The 20448-nt window shown below is 39.5% G+C and overlaps 1 protein-coding gene and 1 non-coding gene across 2 annotated transcripts; one reads left to right on the top strand and one right to left on the bottom strand.

The window, feature by feature from the left end:
- Positions 1-2356: 2356 nt before the first annotated feature.
- On the top strand, positions 2357-4659 carry THNSL1 (threonine synthase like 1). The gene has a single exon (XM_010213709.2). The coding sequence runs from the start codon at positions 2429-2431 to the stop codon at positions 4649-4651; it is 2223 nt and encodes a 740-aa protein (XP_010212011.2). The 5' UTR covers positions 2357-2428; the 3' UTR covers positions 4652-4659.
- Positions 4660-18307: 13648 nt separating this feature from the next.
- LOC148592729 (small nucleolar RNA SNORD93) lies at positions 18308-18395 on the bottom strand. Its single transcript, XR_015913907.1, has one exon. It is a non-coding gene; the product is annotated as a small nucleolar RNA SNORD93 (small nucleolar RNA).
- Between the last annotated feature and the right edge of the window lie 2053 nt (positions 18396-20448).

Raw genomic sequence — 20448 nt, 5'->3', positions numbered from 1 at the left:
TTTTTTTCACCAGATTGACTCACGTGGTATCAAAAAGCACCATAGACTAGTTGTAACTTTGTGTATGTGGTAAGCCTATAACTGGATCAATTGAAATGTAATTCCCCCTAGCATCTGCAGTCTGGGAGAGGGCAAGTCCCCACAGCCTAGGTTCCTAACACAGTCCAGCTGTTCCATCACGCAGCTCTGCAGCTCATAGCGAGTGCCTGCCCCTCAGCCAGGAGCTGTGGTTCTGCTAGACGTGTAGGCCACAAAGCTGAGGGTAGTGTAGATGCCCTTACCTCATATGTAGGGTGTCAAGTGATTCCACTTGGCAAGAAATAAAATTACTAAAATATTGTCCCTTAATGTTTTGAGCCCTGAATATAAACTTACATCTGCACCATTAGTAAAAAACCTTTTACTGGCCCTATACCCCTGTATACATATTTCCTACGTTTTGTAGGAATTTCCTACGTTTTGTAGGAATTTCCTACGTTTTGTAGGTGTACCTATTTGCTATACCCGAGTATTCCCTTGTAGTTTACAAAGATTGGAAGAAACTACAGCTTGCTATGTCTATTTTAGTTTTATTTGCAGTGTAATTGTAGCATGTGCATTAAAAAGTACTGTATGTAGTCTACAATCAATGGGTAATAGAATTAAGTTTACAGAGCTTATTCTTTGCAAACCATCTCCATGTATAAATAAGTGAGAAGAGAGATCTAAATACCAAAAGGAACTTTGCAATATATACCAGGGGTGTAAAAGGCATCTAGGAACGTAGAACAGAATTTGGAGCAAGGAGCTGGTGGAATTGGAACTGTTTTTTTTTTTTCTTAATGGCAGCCTCTTTACAGAACTAGAGCCTCTCTCCTTTTTGAAACTGTAGTTATTTGATAATAGATAAATGACCGTGAAAAGTAAGGTTTTAAGTAAGGACTGCTATGATGGCTGTAAGTATGGATAATTCAGGAGTAGGTCTTTGGAAGATAAGGCAGTTCTTGTGTGGTGCTCACCTTCTTTCTGCTGAAATTCTGCTCCTGCTCTACATAGTTCGAAGAACCAGATGGAACTGGAGAGGGTCTAGAGAAAAGTTACAGGAATGATTGAAAGATTTGGAAACTCGCTTTATTGTGAATTTCTTAAATCATTTTTTGTATTTTGGTTAACAAGAGGAAACACATTATTGAAAATCATTTCTGTGGTGAAAGTAACCACTCTGTAAACTAAAAAGAGTTTTTCAATAGTGATAAGCAGGTACCTGCAGTATCAACACCTAGACTGAGTTTGAAAAATATAGTTTTTAGAAATTGCTGTTTGCAAATCTAGTTATGTGTTATGGTGACAGAATTAATGACTCTTGGATATGTACATCCAAAATTTCATTAGCTTCCTAAAAGTAAGTTCCTTCTTGGTTTTCTCTAAGTATTTTAGACACAATCAGCAAAGAAGTAATAGTATGACACTTGATTGGCTTCCTAGAATGAAAAATGACTGTAGGGCTTTTTGTGCAAATTTGTCTTTTTTTTTCTTTCTTTCTTTCTTCTTTTGTGCAGTTTTTTTGAGGGTCCTTCTCCTCTCCCCTAAACATCACACCTAGTTCTTGTTCTGCAGTTCCCGCTGATACTGATATTTTCCCTAGGGAAGAAAATAACATGTTGTTATGAGAACTTCTTGCTTATCTCTGTTGGAGATCCTGTTCTCCTAATGGTTTCTTTTGAGTATAGAGTGTTTTTATGATGTTCTCTCTTTCTCTCTCTCTCTCTCTCTCATTTTACACATACTGCACCAAGTAAAGTTCCACTATAGGTGTGCTTCAAATATTTGCTTGGTCTGCATCTTTTTGGAAGAGAACTGGATGCAATTCTGCCAGCCTTGTTGTGCAACAGTCTGTGAGTTTTCTGTGTGTTTAAATGGCTCTCATATTTGATTTCTAGCAAGAAAGTATAAGAAATCAAAGCTAAAAACATCTTAAGGGAAGGTGGGTGAATAAAGCTTTTATTAACATGATGATTACAAGAAGATAATTTAGTAAAGGTTCCTTATTTGTAAATATCTGTGTAAACATCGGTATATTATAGGTGTAACCACCTGGATTTAAATGCCTACATAGTTTGTTATTTGCAAATAGTATTGTAGCATTAAATCAGATGGGTGCTTGTTTGCCTATCAAGAAATGGACTATATGAAGTCAAATTTGTCCATGGGAAATGATCTGGAATTATGCAGGGAAGTAAACAAATAACCTTTGGAAAAATATTTACTTTTTAGCACCAAGAAAGTTGTAATTGGATTTGCATTCTAATTCTGGCTGCTCTAACTTTCATAATCTTTGGTTTTTCTCTTGCTGTTTGCTAATGGACTAATTTTTCTTTTTTTTTTCTTTTTCATTTTTTTAAGCACTTGAGTGGATTGTCACGTTCACTTGAAGACGCAGCAGAGGAAGATGTTTCCCATTGTTCAGTATCAGCCTCTAAGACTAATAACCCAAAACACTCTTTCTAATATGTGCTTAAAACTGATGTTTTCAAGACCCGTAGCTTTCCCACAAACATGGAAGTCATGGCTCTCAAGCCATTCTCTCCTTGGAAACAAGAATGTTATCCTAATGGGACCTCCGGGTGCTGGGAAAACAACAGTAGGGAGAATAGTAGGTCAGAAACTAGACTGCCCTGTCATAGATGTTGATGATGATGTCCTTGAAACAACCTGGAATATGAGTGTGTCAGAAAAGCTGCAGGATGTTGGTAACGAGCAATTTTTAGAGGAGGAAGGAAAAGCCCTGTTGAAACTCTCAGCATCTGGCAGTGTAATTTCCCTTACTGGGTCCAATCCCCTGCATGCTGCTAGCATGCAGCACGTGAAGCGCAACGGCCTCGTCGTGTACCTGGACGTGCCCACCGCAGTCATTATGCGCAGGCTGAAGGTAATGCGAGTGGATCGCATTGTCGGCCAGGGCCCTGGGGTGTCTCTCAGGGACATCCTTCAGTTTCGGAAGCAGTTTTACAAACGGTGGCACGATATCCGTGTTCTTTGTGTGGGGGAGAGTACAGCAGAGGCCGTAGCAGAAAAGGTACTTGATGCAGTTAAGCGATACCAAAACTCGGAATTGGAAACTTTTATTTCAACTAGGGCTAATAGGTCTGGAAATTGTAAGGAAAAAGACTCTGCTAAATATTTCAGTGATGTTGTCACTGAGGGCCTAGCCCCTGATGGAGGACTCTTTGTTCCCGAGAATGGACTTCCAAAATTATCTGCTGGAGAATGGCAAAGCCTGATAGAAGCAACCTATGTTGAAAGAGCCCAAGTAATACTGGAAAGGTGCATACATCCAGCTGATATTCCTGCTTCTACCCTGGGAGAAATCATTGCCACTGCCTATGGAGAAAACTTCACTTGTTCTAAAATTGCCCCGGTTAGGCACCTGACAGGCAACCAGTTTCTCCTTGAGCTGTTTCATGGCCCAACAGCTTCATTTAAGGATTTTGCATTGCAGATAATGCCACATATATTTGCATACTGTGTTCCCAGAAGTTGCAATTACCTGGTTCTGGTCGCTACTTCTGGAGACACAGGGAGCGCCGTCTTGGATGGCTTCAGCCGGCTCCGTGATGCTGACAAACAGAGAATTGCCGTGATGAGTTTTTTTCCTGAGGATGGCGTAAGCCAAATTCAGAAATCACAGATGGTTGGCTGTCAGAAAGAAAATGCCCGGTCAATAGGTGTCAAATCTGATTTTGACTTTTGCCAGACAGCAATAAAACAAATCTTTACTAATTCTGATTATACTGGCTTTCTTACCGTAGAATATGGAACAGCTTTAGCTGCAGCAAACTCAATAAACTGGGCACGGCTGCTGCCTCAGATAGTTTATCATGCCTCTGCATACCTTGACCTTGTTAATCAGGATATTATCGCTTTCGGAAGCCCTGTAGATGTCTGCATTCCTACAGGAAACTTTGGCAACATATTAGCTGCATTGTATGCTAAAATGATGGGAATTCCTATTAGGAAATGCATATGTGCTTCCAATGAAAACAATGTTTTGACAGACTTTGTAAGAACAGGTATGTATGATTTGAGGGGAAGAAGGTTAATTCCCACTTCATCCCCAGCAATTGATATTTTGAAGTCCTCCAATCTTGAACGGTATTTGCATCTGATTGCTAGTGGTGATGGGCAACTTGTGTCACAGTTATATAACCAGCTGGAAAATCAGGGCCACTTCCAGCTACAGAAAGGGCTACTAGAAAAGCTTCAACGGGACGTGGTGGCAGGGTGGTGCTCCGAGGAGGACTGTCTCGCTGCCATCCACTCTGTGTACAGTACTACGGGGTATATTTTGGATACACACACAGCTGTTGCTAAAGTAGTTGCGGATCGATTGCAAGACAGGACTTGCCCAATTATTATTTCGTCTACGGCTCATTATTCTAAGTTTGCACCTGCCATCTTGAGGGCTTTGAGGATTGCAGAAATAAAACAGAATCCGTTAAGTCAGCTTCACTTGCTGAGCTCTTACAGCCCTCTGCCTCCAGTCCACTGGGGCCTGTTAGAGACACTGAAAAGGAATGAGAATGAGGGTCATCAGATCTGTGCTGCTGATACGAGTGTGCTCATGTCTCACATAGAAGCCTTAATTCAAAGCCATTTTACGAAAGTTTACTAAGTAAATCTGTCTTAAACCCGCATCTGTTGTGCCAATTGCAATACTTTCTTGACAAAATGCACGCTTAATACACTCTGTGCAGTTCACAGCATAACTTCCTCAATTTCATATTCAGTTTCAACAACACACATAAAGCAGTGTGTGTGAGGATTTGGGTAGTGGTGAAAGGTTCTGAATGAAGAGCATCAAAAGGCTGACATGTGCCCGTCACGTGTAGCACAGACAGCAGCAGCGCAGGCTTTGCTGAGCAGCGCTGGTTCCTGCATGAGCCTGAAGCCTTCTCCAGAGGTGGAGGTAGGGAAGTGCTCTGGCCCTTCTGAGCCCCATAGCTCTGGTTTCGAGAGAGGGGTGCGATCAGTGGGTGGTTAGTTAATCTATCTCACTTCACTTAGGGAACTGAAATATTATCAGCTATTGCATTTATGCTTGTATGTTACCAGTGAGGGTTTATATCAATACAGAGATTCAAGTGTAAATGTGTTGTTAAGCCTTTAAGCTATCCAGTTTGGTACTCTGTTTTGTATGTTGTTATTATGTACTGTGAGGCCAATGCTTATATAAAAATTTGATTCTTTTGATTTTTTTTTTCCGTTTTTTCTCCTCAGATATTTTTCTCTGTAAAACAGAACCTTTGTTCAATATTTGCAATAACTTTTGAAACACAGTTCTTCAGTGAGATGTACTTTCTTGTGCCTTTTCTACTTTAAAGTTTAGATTTTTTTTTACTGTACAATAATTTATTTTTAATAGCAATCTCCAGTGTAAATAAATATTTAATTTTAGTTCTTATTTCTTGCATTTAAAATTTTTAGGATACAAGTTTTATCTTAAAGGTCATATGGCTTTCTGAGAATATCCTAATTACTTCTGTTATCTCTTTATTTCCTAAATACTTGCTTGTTTTGCTGGAAATAATGTAAGAAAGAAACTTCCTAAATCTCTTAGCACTTCATCAAGAGAAGTGCATGATGAATTTCAGAGTCTGGAAATTGTGATGGCTTCAAAGGGATTCCTTATACAACCTAAACAATGTTTGTGTTAGCAGTCTGATTTTCCTAATGATGTAAATCAGCAAACTATTTTTAAAAGTTCAGTTTGCATAATGTGATGTATTGGATTCCAGTGTAAGCCAAAAGACTTGAGCAATATGTTTGCCACAGTGAATACGTTACACGATGTTAGATGTAGCCAGTTAGAAAGGTGTGACACACAACGTTTTCTATATTCTGCCATGCTTGGACGTACTTTCAGGATTTTCTATTCTCCACTCAATCCTATCTTGCTATTTCTGCAGTAATTTTGCAAAATCACTTTGCATTGTATTCTCCAGAGGCAACATGCGAGAGGCTGGATAATATGTAATGAAAATCTCCGTATTGTAAGAACAAATTGCATAAATATATTGCCAAAAAAAAAGTACTGCTGGTCTAGATATACTGGTGCAGATCTACCTTTTGTGTCTGGACATTTGTGCTTATTTTTCACATTAGTCTCAAGGGAAAAGAAATATAAGGCTCTCACTGTATGTGCTCAGGGCAAAACCAGAATTCTAAATTGAGCTGCTGGCCCAGGAGCCAATTTCAGCATGAGGAATTTCTCTGTGGAATTTGTTAGCACCTGGCTTCACAGGGCTTAATGCCATTTGCTGTAACAAACTGTGACAATGCATTCTAGAAACATCTGAAATGAGGAACTTGGTTTTCAAAACAGTGCCAAAAAGGAGAAAAACCCTCCAGATTTTAAACAACATTACACTAGAAATCTGTGATCTACTTTGATTTATTTGATTTATTAGATAGGAAGAAGTGAGCTGCATCCCTAACAGGTATTTATTCTGGCATGACTCTTAACAATCAATATTTCAAAGTTCAGGGCGATAACTTAAACTTAGTTTGAAGAAAAAAAATGAGTAAAATTCTGAGCTGATGTTTTTGTGTCCCTTTAACCACTGTCACAGTTGAAACTGTCCCACAAACCGAAGAAGTGTAAAGGTTCAATGGAGCTCCTGGTCCTAAGCAGGACCTAAACCCCACTGCATGAAGGCAGTGGTTGAAGAGCCCATTTAGAAGGTATTTTTCAGAATGTCTGAAGGCTTTAACAATAGAGTGTTTATGATTTTGGGGCAATTTTGTGTCTTTAGCTTAAATATGAAGTGTTAATATGAATTTAAATATGAAGTGTGCATCACATCTTCTTGTGCACTCCAGAAATGGATGCTGTAAAAATAGAGCATCAGCATTAGGATTCTGGATTTCCACAGTTTGTGTTAACAGGTGCTGATGCTGTGTCATGAGAGCAGCCGCAGAAAATCTCCTTGCTTTGTGCTGTGGGGCCTGGAGGGCTGGGAGAGGAGATTTCCAGGATCCTCGCTGCCGAGATTGGCTGCAGGGAGATGGGGTAGAGAGGGAAGCAATTCTTCCATTGCTGCCAATGCCTTGCTAAAGGTCATTCAGCAAAATTCTGCAGTTAACAAATATCAGGGTAGTATTACTGCATGTTCTTTCACTGCTGGTATGATGAAAGACTTAAAGGGCATTAACCATTAAGAGTGGACAGTCAGAGCTAGTTTTTCCATCTTTTGTAGCAATTGCCCCAATGAACGTTGTCAATGCAATGTCAGTGCAAGATTTTGCATCAACTCCTTTGGGAAGATGATGCATTAATGACACAGAAAAGCAAATTTCTGTTGTGATAGATCAAGAAATTCTTAAAACTCTTGAAGCTTGGTGTATGCACAGTTTGCCCCTGTTTACCTAAAGACAGGATGTTGCAGCCTAAGTCAACACAAGCCACGTGTGTGAGCAGGCGTGTGCACGCGCCTGCCCTTGCCCTGCTGACCTGGAGCAGTGGTGTGGGTTCAGTTACACTCTTACACTTCTCTACACATAAATCTTTGCTGACCAGAAACTACCTGCAGAATTTTATGGACAGATGTAACAGATTATGTAATGTCTGTATTTACACTTTTTATTAAAAGGCTATTTATATGGAAAATACTTTATTTTGCTAACAACCCTACCAACTGCTCATCACTTGTGTTAGTCACAGTACTGCTGACTTAGGGGGACAGAGAATGATTCCAAATAATGGGCGAATAGAGCAGATAGGGGTGACTTCCAAAGGGAGAATTGTTTTTTTAACATCTTGCAATGCAAAAAGAATTATTATTTAGGTTTTTAAAGTGATGTGATATTGTAGCAGAGGGAACTACACAGAAGATTCTTGTTTTTCAACAGATCAACTTTGTTCAAGGACACCAAGAATATACATTGCGTATATCACACTTTATGCATGCTTAAAATATGCATATACGTCTTTGTATTCACTGTAATTTTTTTCCTAAATAAATAGCAAGAGATCCATGGTCTAGCATTTTCTTTGCAGATATGTTCTTAAATTCCATCTATGTGATGAAAATAAAATAAAGAAGTGGTTTCAGAATTTGCTATTTTTAAAAGTCTTGAAAGACATATTCCTTCCTGTATTTTGTTTGAAGATGGGCATATAGTAAATACTTCAGTAATTTGCTGTGCTGAGATTGACAGGTGTTAGTAAAATAGCTCATGTCATTTAGAAAGAATATAAAAGAACCCTAAATATCTAAAGCCTGTATTTACATTGCACCACAAACTTTATAATGCTGCAAGGTATATCTGTCTTCTGAGAATTTTAAACAGACAAGTAAAGAAAATCCGTGCCAGTTAAATCTTTCCCTTGTTTACACTTAGTTCAGTGGTGGGTTGAACCAGTTTTCTGTCAACAGTTGGCTTGGACAGCAGTGATTTGATTTCCTTAGGCTGTCTCTTTTCTGGCTGAAAAGCGGCTTTTAAATGGCTGAAATAGTGGTATGAAATGGCTTGTTCATTCCGGTGAATTAACCTTAACAAGCAGGTAATTCTAAACACATATTAGCTACTTAAATGATTTAAATGCTAGTATTTTTCATCCCAGTCATAAATATGCTCAGCACATTTATCAAAAGTGGGAAATTATTGCTTTAATTTCAAATTTTCAGAATACAGCCGTCGAGAAGGCAGTCCAGGCTGGGTCTTGCTCTCCAGCTCAGGTTTAACTGCTGAAGGTCTCCTGGCATTGTGGTGGGTTGGTGTTGGTTGTAGAAGAAGGTTCCAAAAGGTTTTTCTCTCTGTAAGAGAACAGAGCTCTGTAAGATGCTCTCTGGCCTCTTTTGTGACTGCAGTGTCATGAAACATGAGTGGGGATCAGAGCATGGGCTGCTAGTAGCTGGATAAAGCCAAGGAAACAACATGCTTGTTAGGAGGATTATCCAGCAGTGTTTTATAAAGCATCTTATTTACCTGGTTGTGTGCAGTTTCTCATAAAATTTAGCTGGACACATGAAATGATGACGTTTTTTCCTGTGCTTCACAGGAACATGTTTCATAAAAAATATCTCAGACTTTACAAACTCAGTTATGTGGCACACAACCGTTACTCTAGCATTTTATTTAGAAATTTCATCATTGGTATTTGGAATACCCTGAGATTTTCAGATACCTTTTATTTTATTTGAAACATGTTATTGCCATGGAAACACACATAATGCCATCCCACAATATAAAAATTCTTTGTGACACTAATTGGGTCCAAATCTCAAAGAGATCTCAAAATGCAATTCTGAAAGGACAACTGAAACGAAAAAAAAATTGTTATGTGGATTTTACTCTTATTCATGATTTTGTTATGAAAAGACAAAAATAAACGACCCATCAAATTTATAGATGAGACAGAACTTAAATAACGACAGGGCCAGGTTACTTAGAATAGGAGGAATTCTTTGACTGCAAGGAGCAGTAAGCAAAGTGAATTTGCAGCTAAAAGTGTGTGTTTAGGAAGAGATTTTAGGTCATACTCAAAAAATGGAGAGCTTTGTTCTGCAAAATGGCGACCTTGAAAACTATTTGTAGATAATGTGTATGCTCAGCTGAATGTGGATTTCCAGCAGGTATCGTGGCCCATAGGAGCAGGAGCAATGGGAGTGTTGTAAAAGAAGTGACACTGTTGTCTGTATTTGTCTTTGAAATAACCTTTCACAAGAAATGTGCCCAGCCCTGAGATCCACAATTTCCAGTAATCGGGGGAAACTGGAGAGAGCTCAGAGGAGAGTCATGAAACCAACAGAAATGATTAACAAGGAGTGCTGGCATGAAAGCCTCAATAAAAAGGATTTGTTTAGTAAAGGGAAGGTTAGTCTCCCTTTGAAGCACCACTGTGGGGCAAAAATTTGGTAAAAAAGTCTCTTCAGTCTAGCAGAGAAAAAGTGATCCAGTGATTGTAAGTAGAAGTTAAACACATTGTAAGTAGAGATAAAGGCATGTGACAGGATGGTGAAAGTTCTCCTAGTCTGGAAATATTAGATTAACATGGTTTTCTAAAAATAAAATTTCACAGGAAGAGGACTGACTAATTCAGGGAAGCTTTTTGGTTCATGTTCTGAAAGAGGTCAGACTACATAATGATAGCAATCTTTTTTGTCTGCTTCAGAACTTAGGTGAAATGACAACTTCAGTGCTAACAAAAATATGAACAGTGTTTGAAGAAGGCCTGTCAAAGCGTTAGGGACTGTGGCTTCATTTCAGTTCTGCCATAGTATTATTGGTATACAGAGCAAGTGGCTCTGAACAGGCTGCTGGATATGTCTAGCCTTGTTCTTTCTGCCCCTAGAGAATTGCAAATGGGCTATTAATGCGTGCTCTGACTTGACTCATGGCTATTAGGGTATGGCTCATTAGTTTTAGATTTCATTATGCAGTATGTATTGTAATGGTTTGTGCAATATATACTTTCATTATGAAAATTAGTAGAACATATATAGCAGAGAAATGCCTATGAAAATGTCAGTTGTATTGAATGTAGCTATTGATTATTCATTTTTAAATGTGTAAATGCTTTTAAAAGCTACAAATCTTTTAAAGTTTATTAGATGCTTTCAAAGCCCTTCTTTCCAGTCTTGTTTACCTGGCATTTCACTGTTCTTTCATGAGCAATTTGTGATTCAACAACCATTTTCAATCCGTTTTAACTCACAGTAAGGTCTAAATAATAAAAAATGAAAAGTCCAGTGTTCCATTTTGGTAATTAAACTTACCTTTTATCTACCAACAAAGGTAGATCTGGAAAGCTTAGAGGAAATAAAAGTACATTCACAGGACTCTGTTCCACAAATATATTTTGAGAAAAAAGAAATGAGTGTATTTTCTTACCTTTTAGACTAATTTATTATATTGTATCTAAATAAAGTAGGCATTTAATGGACTCCTTTAGTGAGTTATACTGCATGTGGCAATCTGATTCTGTTTAAAATGCTAATAAATGCATCCTACTTCCTAATGAAACTAATGCTCCCTGCATAATTAATTAGCATTATACATAGATGAGGATGGGAAAGATGTTCACAGTTTTTTTTTTTTTTTTTATGCAGAGTGGCTAATAAAAGAATAATGTACAATTCTGAAAGGCCATGTATAAATAGCTATTTTCTGCATAGATGGTATTTTACTAGTAAAATATGACTTAAAATTAGAGGCCTTGTTATATACAGCTTATAACCACAAGATGGCATTCCTAACAGAATTTTGCTAAGCATTATTTTCTACAGTTTTTGAAAGGCTGGTTATAAATGAAAAGCTATCTGAACATTTATAATGTTATATGGGCTTCTTATGTTTTCATTTTTAGAAAATGTAGAAAAACATTCTAAATGTTTTTAGAAAACAGAAAATTGGCTAAAACTCTTTTAAGAAAGAAACCTTAGGGACAAATTGGTCAACATTCGCTAATATAAGGAGTATGCAGAAACGTGTGATCGTCCAGGTGGAAGAAGCACCATGCTAATGAACAGCTTTGCATGTTGCTAGAGACCTCTCAGCTGTCAATTTTGAATGACTTTTTCTGTAACACAGGAATCTAAAATAAACGATTAAAAAAATCTTTAATATTGAAATCAAGAGCACAAACAATGCCAAAACCCTAGTGTTTTGGGTTTCAAATGTGATGCACCATTTGGGGCTTGTGGATAGGGAAGAGCAAGCAACAGTACTCACAGGAAAAAAAAAAAAACAAAAACAACATTATAAATACTATTTCTTGCAGAGAAGGGGGAAGAGTTCCCTAAAGCTTAGTGTTAGAATGACCAAGCAGTATATTTTCAAATACCTGTCATTTAGGTTGATAATAGAATCCAAAAGCTGCCTTTTTGTTATTGTAATCTTTGCATGCTAAAATCAAATACTCTTTTTCCTTAAGAACAAACATAGCACAACCTACTAAACTGGTTTAAAAGCACAACTGCTGTGACCAAATTTCACAAAACATGAGGGAGTATATATATATATATATATATATGTATAATATTTGCTTTTTTCTTTTTCCTGGTTAAGGTCCTGATCTTACCTTGCTTAAAATGCTAGCTTGCTTTTTTCCCCCTGACTTCAAAGCACCGTGAGATCAGACCTGAGCTAAATAAACATTTCCATTTCCATTTTAACTAGTGTCCTACTTGGATTTGGTTTGGAAGAAAGACATTATGTTAAATTTATGCTAAAACCAGAATACAGTGCAAGTTACAGAATTCTTTCAGGTTTTGTGTATCACAGAAAGGGTTGTATTAGAATAAATTTCTTTCTCTTGATAGATTCATGCTGGAGAAACTTGGATAGCCCTAGAAAATGTGTCCATCTCCTGCTAACCCCTCTATCCCGCATGCAGCCCCCCAGGCAAGGCCTCAGCCCTCTCTGTTGGGTTTCTGTCATTTCACCCTGCTGAGAGGACACTGTGATGGCTGCGTTGTTGCCGACGGTAATGACGGCCTTTGCTGAGGGAGCAGTACGACTTTGGCATTACTCGGATGCTCTTTTCCAAACATGCTTTTAGACTGATATTGTTTCTCAGCAAGGTTTCTTCCAGGGCAGCCTTTACCTCTGCCTGGAGTGGCCTGGTGGGTTCAGGCCGCAGCAGACATCAGTGTTAGGGTCACACACCAGTTGAGTCCAATCCCCTGCCCTAACCTACAACGTGGCCAGAAGCTGAACCCACCAACCCCATTCAAGGCGTGAGACCAAAGTTGTGCTGAGAGCAACCTTGCTGCAGCCCTCCTGTCCTTTGGCGAGCCTGCTCCTTGGGCAGCTCAAGGCTTCATTACTTTCCTAATTACCTACTTCATTACTTGTGCCGCTATGAAAGTTAGATTAAAACTACTTTACAAACTACTAAGATCTCTGTAGTGCCCAGCATCACAAATCATTACTCATTTCCGCAAGGCACAGCTGACAGCTGACAGTGGGAAATGAAGAAATACATATTCTTTTTAATCCATCCAAAATAAAATGAGCTTTCTGTAAGCGCTTAGCTTGTTGTTGCAAATGCGCAAGGTGCAGAGTAGGGCTCCTTTAGCCTCCCACGGAGGCCCTTCGACACTGAGCATTTTCAGTGAGTTCAGAGGCAGAGGAAGCAACGTCCTACTTGGTAATGAGATTTTGCTCCTATTACTAATTGTATGATCTACTTCATAAATCAAATTACATATAAATGGAACAGTTTAATAAAGCAGCTGTGCTGCTGAGAAGCTGACAAATTATTAAACCTTTTGGCTACTGTGGCTGTATAGGCAATAACCAAGAACACAGAAATTGGGATATTTAACTTCCAATGTCCAATAGATTTCTGCTGATGAATTTCCTGTCACCTCAATTTAAGATGGTGTTTTATCAGTCTATGAAAACAATTTTATTATGTGTTCCTAAATTCCCTACCACATTCACGTGTTTCATTTTGCTCTATTATCCTACTTTTTTGACAACGTTACTAATTGCTGTGATGATGCAGCTTGTAGAGCTGTTGCTTTTATAGGCTTAACAGAGACATAAATACAGTGAAGAAATACACCACGTAACAGTCATGTTTGCTGTGTCATTGAGACCATCCTGGTGAACTTTTGATTTGCAAAAGAGATGCCTTTCTTCACCATCACATCTTTTCACAAAGTCATTTTAGCTTAACTATTTTAAAATTCTCTACTCCTTTCCTACAGCAGAGTTTTAAAGCAGTCTTTCTAGAGTAAATTAAATGCTATGTTACAATGCAAAATACCTGAATCATAATGCTTTTAGAAAACATATCTTGTAATAGGAAATTTGTGGTTAATGTAATTAAGTTCCTTTTAGGCTGCATGCTTTGATTGCAGATCAGGAGTTTTAGTTGCCTTCTGGAATCACAAATCCTTTGAAATGTCCATACATATATCCTAAGGACTAAATTGCTGTTAATACCCCTTCTGATGGCTATTGGACTACAGGATTCTACACGTCGTTATCACTTCTGAAGAGAATAAAAATTATATATATGCAATGACTTTATAAGAGAAGGAAAATCAGAAAGCTTTTTATTATCATAGCATCACTTAAGAGCAAAAGAAATGCATACATGCACGAGTATGTTGATATTTGATAAGTTGGTAACTTCCCCAGAAAATTTGGAAGTGGTAATTTCTGCAAGTTTTTGTTCAAATTGATTATGGTTTGTCTTCTTCTCTTCTTGCCTTCCTCCTCCCCATGTAAGTGAATGACGTGAATCAGGCTTCAACATGTACAAAGTAAAAACGGGGGAACAAACAGCAGCAAAATTAGGAAGGGAAGAATCATTCCCAGCGAGCAGCCAGGAACTGTGCATGTTCCACTGCAAGTTTGTGAATTAAAGCTCAAGACTGAACTTCTGATCCCTTAAGCAGCTTGTTTAAACAGGGCCATGACTTGAAGAACGGTGAAGAAGCCCAAAGAAGAGCTACCCAGAAGAGGGAGGGAAGAAGAGGGTTCCCATCCCTGCTCTCCTGCCACAGGGTGAGGGTCCTGCTCTGCTTGGCCATGGGAGGGAGGCTCCCGGCTCCCGGGGTTAATGGAACCTCCTGAAAAAGCACATCTTGTGGTCAGCAAAATCCTCCGTCCTGGTTCACCAAACTTTTGGTTCAAAATTAGGAAGTGTCTGCAGCCAAAGTTCCTTATCTGATTGACATTTTATGTGAACACTTGGATTGTGAAATCTATTGATTTTCATGCAACTTGACAGACATGGATATCTTTGCTCAGATCAGACAAGCTATGAGGACTTGCGGTGATTACTGTGGAATATCTATGTTCATTTTGACGTGCGGGCGATGCACCACTAACTTAACAAAAAGCAAGAAAAAAACACCTGTTTCCTCATGTGTTTTTGTCTCCTTTCCCCTTTTCCCTTTTCTTTCACTCATTCTTTTCTGCACTCTTCCTCATCTCCCCTTTCCTGCTGGAGCTTCTCCAATGCTTCTCCAGCCAGCCCCTTGCCAAAGGTGCCTCTTGCCACCCTTTACTGCTTTGCTCTCATTTCCCTAAATAAAAGAACTTGGATCACGCAGTCGCCAAAGAATATTTTGCATTTGGCTCGTGGGGGCTGGACTGAGCTCTGGAAAGGTGCCAGCACCCATGGCCCTGCCAGTGCCCCGGGAAGACACGGCAAGTGCGGCCAGCACACAGCGCTGCTGCTATCCCAAACACCCACATGGAAATAACATTTTTGTTGTTGTTGTTTTTTAAAGTCAGACTGCAAGTAGAAATTGGTCCCATCCATTTTTCATTGTTGCTTCTTTTGTTATTGTTTTTCTGATGAAGGATTCAAACACAAAATGGTTGGAAATGTAGTTGTCCCTGAAATGTCAGTTCTGGAAGAGGATTTAAATGGTTTCTCTCTGATTCTGGTTGGAGTATTCATCTCAACTGATAGTGAAGATTGCATTTTATTCATTAGTTTCTATCTAAACAATCTTGCTGCATTTTTATTATAATATATAATACTTGGATACACTTGGTGCATCTTAGCTGGAATTTCCAATGCAAGAACAATGTTTGCTACTTGCCAACCAATACTCAAAGAAACACCGTAAAGGCTGGAAAATAGAAATACTCTGTGAAATCAGAGCTATGTTGTAACTGAAGTTAGTTAAGAAATTCAGCGTATTCTTAACCAAAGAGAGGAATAAACAAGTAATGGAAAAGCGAGCCAGGGGACCAAGGACAAGAAAGTATTTGTAATGTTAGGAAGAAAGGTCATCATTCATTAATGTAATGGAATTATTTGAAAATATTAATGTTATGGTGTACAAAGGAAGTGCAATAGCTTTTTAAAGCATTTGGCAAAATTTCAGGTAAGTGTACAAAGTCGGCAATGCAGAGCAATGAGTAATGGAGTAAGTGGAAAGTTGGCTCATTAGACTCATAATTGGATACAAAGCAGGAAACAAAAGGTAGCCATAAAAAAAAGCTTTTTTAATCTGGGAAGGAATTAGGCAGTCATGTTGGATGTATGTTTGTTACAGAGAAAGAGATTACCTCAGTTTGGCCTATAAACTTGTTCTAACCTGGGAATGTTAACTGCAAAGTATCTGTGAGACATGAGACTGGTGAGAGGAGTCCAGATCTACAGAGTGAAAACTAATTTAGACAAGATGGGGGAAATTTAGACAAGATGGGGGAAATTGTGAACTAACCTGCTGACCCAATTAAATCACTCAGGACCGTGGAGAAGTGGGACTTCATACTGAAAAATAGAGGCATGTGGGGGAAAGGCTTCCCCGCAAAAGAGTGTGGAGTCAAACTCTTCTTGGTGGTGGCCAGAGACAGGGCAAGGGGTAATGGGTACAAATTAAAACACAGGAAGTTCCGTCTCCATATGAGGAGGAACTTCTTTCCTGTGAGGGTGCCGGAGCCCTGGAACAGGCTGCCCAGGGAGGTTGTGGAGTCTCCTTCTCTGGAGATCTTCCAAACCTGCCTGGATGCCACCCTGTGCCACGTGCTCTGGGTGTCCCTGCTGGAGCGGGGGGGTTGGACTAGGTGGTCCCTAGAAGTCCCTTCCAACATCAACCACTCTGTGAGCTCCTTTTCTGTGCCAGTGGCTGCTGCCCAAGCTCTTCCAAGCAGATCAGTCTGTGACTGGTATATGCTGAAGCCAGAAAGGCTGTTGTGCACCTTACAATAGCAGTCTGGCATTTGCTAAGCAGACAGGCAGAAGGTGTGTTTTGAAGGAAGATTTGCTGCTACTGAGAGCAGTAGCAATTGGAATATAAATGATCTCTTCTGCAGCACGCTCCTCTGCAAACCGCTGTGCTTAGCTGCCTCTTCTGAGCTTGGATGCACTAAACTTCTGTCCACATCTGGCCTTCAAGAAAGAGCATGTTAGACGGCACAAGGCAGAGGTCATGGTCCCCTGTAGCACCATCTGCATCCCAGCCTAGACCTGGAGACTGGCTTTGGAGCAGGGGCAGAGACCCACGGTATAGGAGTAGTTCATGTCAGTAATTTCAGCTGCCTCTTAGAAAATACTATACTTACTTCTGTGCTTCAGATGGACTTTGAAATACACAGAAGGTAAAGGAAGTAGAACTTCTTCTTCCATGATAACAACCACAATAACAACAGAAATCCACTTTGCTCTGGTATCTGTAGAACCAAGGTAGTTTCCTACATGCAATGATAACTCATGAGCAGTTTCTGCCTTGTGATTGACATAAGAGAAGAGTATTTGGGGGAATACTGGTTGATTTGAGTATTAAAAAAGAAAAAAAAACTCTCCTTTTTTAAAAAAACAAAAAGCATTATTTCCAACTGAAACTGTGAATTACTGGACCAAGGGGAAGCAGCCCATTGCTATGAGGCAAAATTGGCCATCTACCCATGCTGGAAATCTGCATCTTGCTCTTGGAAGGAGCCCATGTGCTTTTATGCCACAAGAAGTTCAGGCTGTGTTCATTGTAGGGCCTGGGTTAATTATGCAAAGATCAACATAATCATTGCTTTCTGCAATATAGCCAAGGGGAAATCAGAGCATGCTGGAAGTCTGGGAAGATGCCCAACTCCAGCCAAGGCAGTGGCAGGGATGTGGCCACAGAGAAGTTTTGCCTATGCAAGACCCAGGGAGCCTCCCCAGCGCTTCTGCTGCTGCTGCTAATGGTCCCTGTATCAGCCCATGTGCACCCTGCCCCTTCCCCTGGCCCCCGCATGGCACCGCAGCCTTCCCCTGCAGGGGTTAATGCACCAACCCTGCCGAGAGCCCACAAGCCAATTGTGATACTGAAGGAAGACATAACAGACATCTCAACAGATAACAGGTAAGGTAGTGTTTTACTTCACAACAGCTTCCAAATTACATGTAAAAGCTCATAGTAAGAGAAGCTGAACTTCCTTTGTAAAGAATGTAAATAAAAGACTGGAAATAAAATCTCCACATTTCTTAAAATGTATTTATTTTAGTAGCATATGTAGTCTTTTTTTCCCCCAACACCTGACCATCTGAGTGGCTCACACACTCCAAGGGACCAAAGCTCCCATAGTTCACACACCTCAAGCCAGAAGGGGAAGCCCCCTTCTAAGCCCAGGGTTTGGATATTTAAACAACCTTCCCACCAATCCTGGAACACCAGGACCCTAGTGACCAATCCCAGAGAAGGGCACTCCCTAATCTTCCACAGGTGACCCCTATATCCCCACAGCTCTTTATCTTCCACAGCTGACCTTTATTAACCTTTCATCCTACGTATTCCCATATGTAGGGAATATTCCCCTTTTTGGTTTCTAAACCCATTTCAGGATATTGATGCAATTAAATGTTCATTATGGTTGGCCTCAGAAAATCCTTTAACCTATCAGACTTCTGTATATTGGTATTAGTATGCAAGCAATCAGATTATTGTTTTCATCCTTGGCCATATTAACTTTTCATCCTATATATTCCCATAAATGGGAGAAAGGCTGACTTAGTGCAGAACTGGAAATTAATTAAATAATTAACTTTGACAGAAATTATCCATGACATTCCCTCTTAACCCTTTCATTACTATCTTACATGGGCTAAAAGCCAGATACTCCAGTAAATAGCTCCGCATGACATGAAACACAAAAAGAACACTGTTCTTTTCAAAGCAATTAAGATTCTCATTCCCTCTTTCCATCTCCCTCCTGCTGCCATGTTTAACAACGCAGAAACACAAGAGACTGGAGACACTTGTCCAGGTTGTGACTGAAGCTCTTCAAGCTCTGTGCTAATATTACGTGTGAAAACGTTGGTAAGGCTACATCCACAGCGTCAAACATTTATCTGCTAGCAATATCCAAATCATAACTGCCCACACAGACATAGTTCAGTTCCTCTATATATGCTCCTTGTGATGTAACAGTGAATTACCTGATCACAGATAATTTCCTCCTCTGGATGCAGCTTACACTTTCAGAGTAATGCAGCCTGAGTATCAGCCTCAACATGAATACTTTCAGCCTGCAATGTTAAGAGCCTGCATTTCAAAGTGTTTGTGTCTCAAAAGTCTAAGGAAAAAAAAAAAAAAAAAGAGCAAGGGTTGATCTGCCTTTGGTTATGTTGTTTCCCTACGGCTATGCTCTTCTCAATACTCTGCTTCTTTCTTTTCCTTTCCTTTTTTTCCAATCTCACATTGCCTCTAGATTTCCGCCTCCATTTTCTACTAGTGTGTGTGAAATTGGTTATATTTCAAACAATAAAAGCGCAAGGAAAATATTCTCATAGTGACAAAGTCAGCTATCATTTTAGCTGCAGGTACCATGTGCATCATTCTCATCTAACAGAGCATTCACTTTAGCTGGAGACAAAATAAATGGCCCCATTGCTCTCAATAGCTATTGCCCCACAGTAAGTGCCAGTAGCTTCAGATACTTCAGCCAGAGTAAAATATTTGAAAGTAGCATCCAGCTGGGACTAAATGCTTGGTTCAGGAATACTCCCCAATTCATAGAAACTCTAATTTACACTTGCTTCCTAGGATGTCACTAGAAGTTATTTTAAACATCTTCACACCCACAGGGATGACATTTTGGTGCACCCCAACAATGTGTCCCATCACTGGACGATGTAACCAGAATGTCCCTCCTCTGAATTTCAGAGATGATCCCTGACAAATGGAGTTTGAGGCTTCTATTTTACTGCAGAGTTTCATCATATCCCAGCTGAAGGGTCTGGAGCAGCTGGCCAAAATTCTGCTATAGAAGGTTGCAGAATCAGGCCCTGGGTCATCTGAGATCTGGGCATGTAAAGAAACAAGGGCAATTCACTGAGAATAAGAACGGGCAAAAAAACCCCACTCCAAGTCTCCTTTTCCTTTTGGCAGTAGCTAATTAGTCATTGCAAAGGGAATAGATCCATGGTAAAAAACAAAGTACTGTACTAGATGTAACCAAGCAGTTATTCATGTCTGTCTCTGGGACAAAAGATACATTCTTACATGAGAAACCCAGGAGATGGCTTTCCAATAAGCAGTCAGTCTTGTTTACATGAAAATAGACAAATAAATAATAAAAACAATTACCCAGGCAGAAATGTACCATTTTGATTTTTTGGTGAAATAAATGAGGGAAGATTCTGAAAAAATTTAGAATCTACTTAAGAAAAAGAAAAAAAATCCAGCAGTGCAAATGTTTTCTATGTAAGATTTGCGTTATGTTGTCAGAAATAATGATAGCCTCTCAGAATAGGTAGAAACTTGTCACTATTAGCAAGTTCTTTTTGAAAAAAAAAGACTCTGAAAAAATAACTTTTTTTATTAAAGGCGTATTTGTTTCAAGTTTTCGTTCCTGATTATTTCGAAAGAAAAGCTTGAAAGGGCTACTGGGTCTGTCGAATGTCCAGGTGATTCTTATTATGGGCTTAGCTGCATGTGTTGGCTCAGGATTGCCATTTCTGTGAGGAGCAGAGAGGAGGTACGTGCAGGAGCATACATAGCCATGCACAGTTCA

This window comes from Tinamus guttatus, unplaced genomic scaffold (assembly GCF_059628265.1).
Source record: "Tinamus guttatus ecotype Peru unplaced genomic scaffold, ASM5962826v1 Tinamus_guttatus_pri_ptg000530l, whole genome shotgun sequence".
Taxonomy (NCBI): domain Eukaryota; kingdom Metazoa; phylum Chordata; class Aves; order Tinamiformes; family Tinamidae; genus Tinamus; species Tinamus guttatus.
Note: the sequence above shows the minus strand (reverse complement) of the source record. Positions and strands in the feature narration are given on the sequence as shown.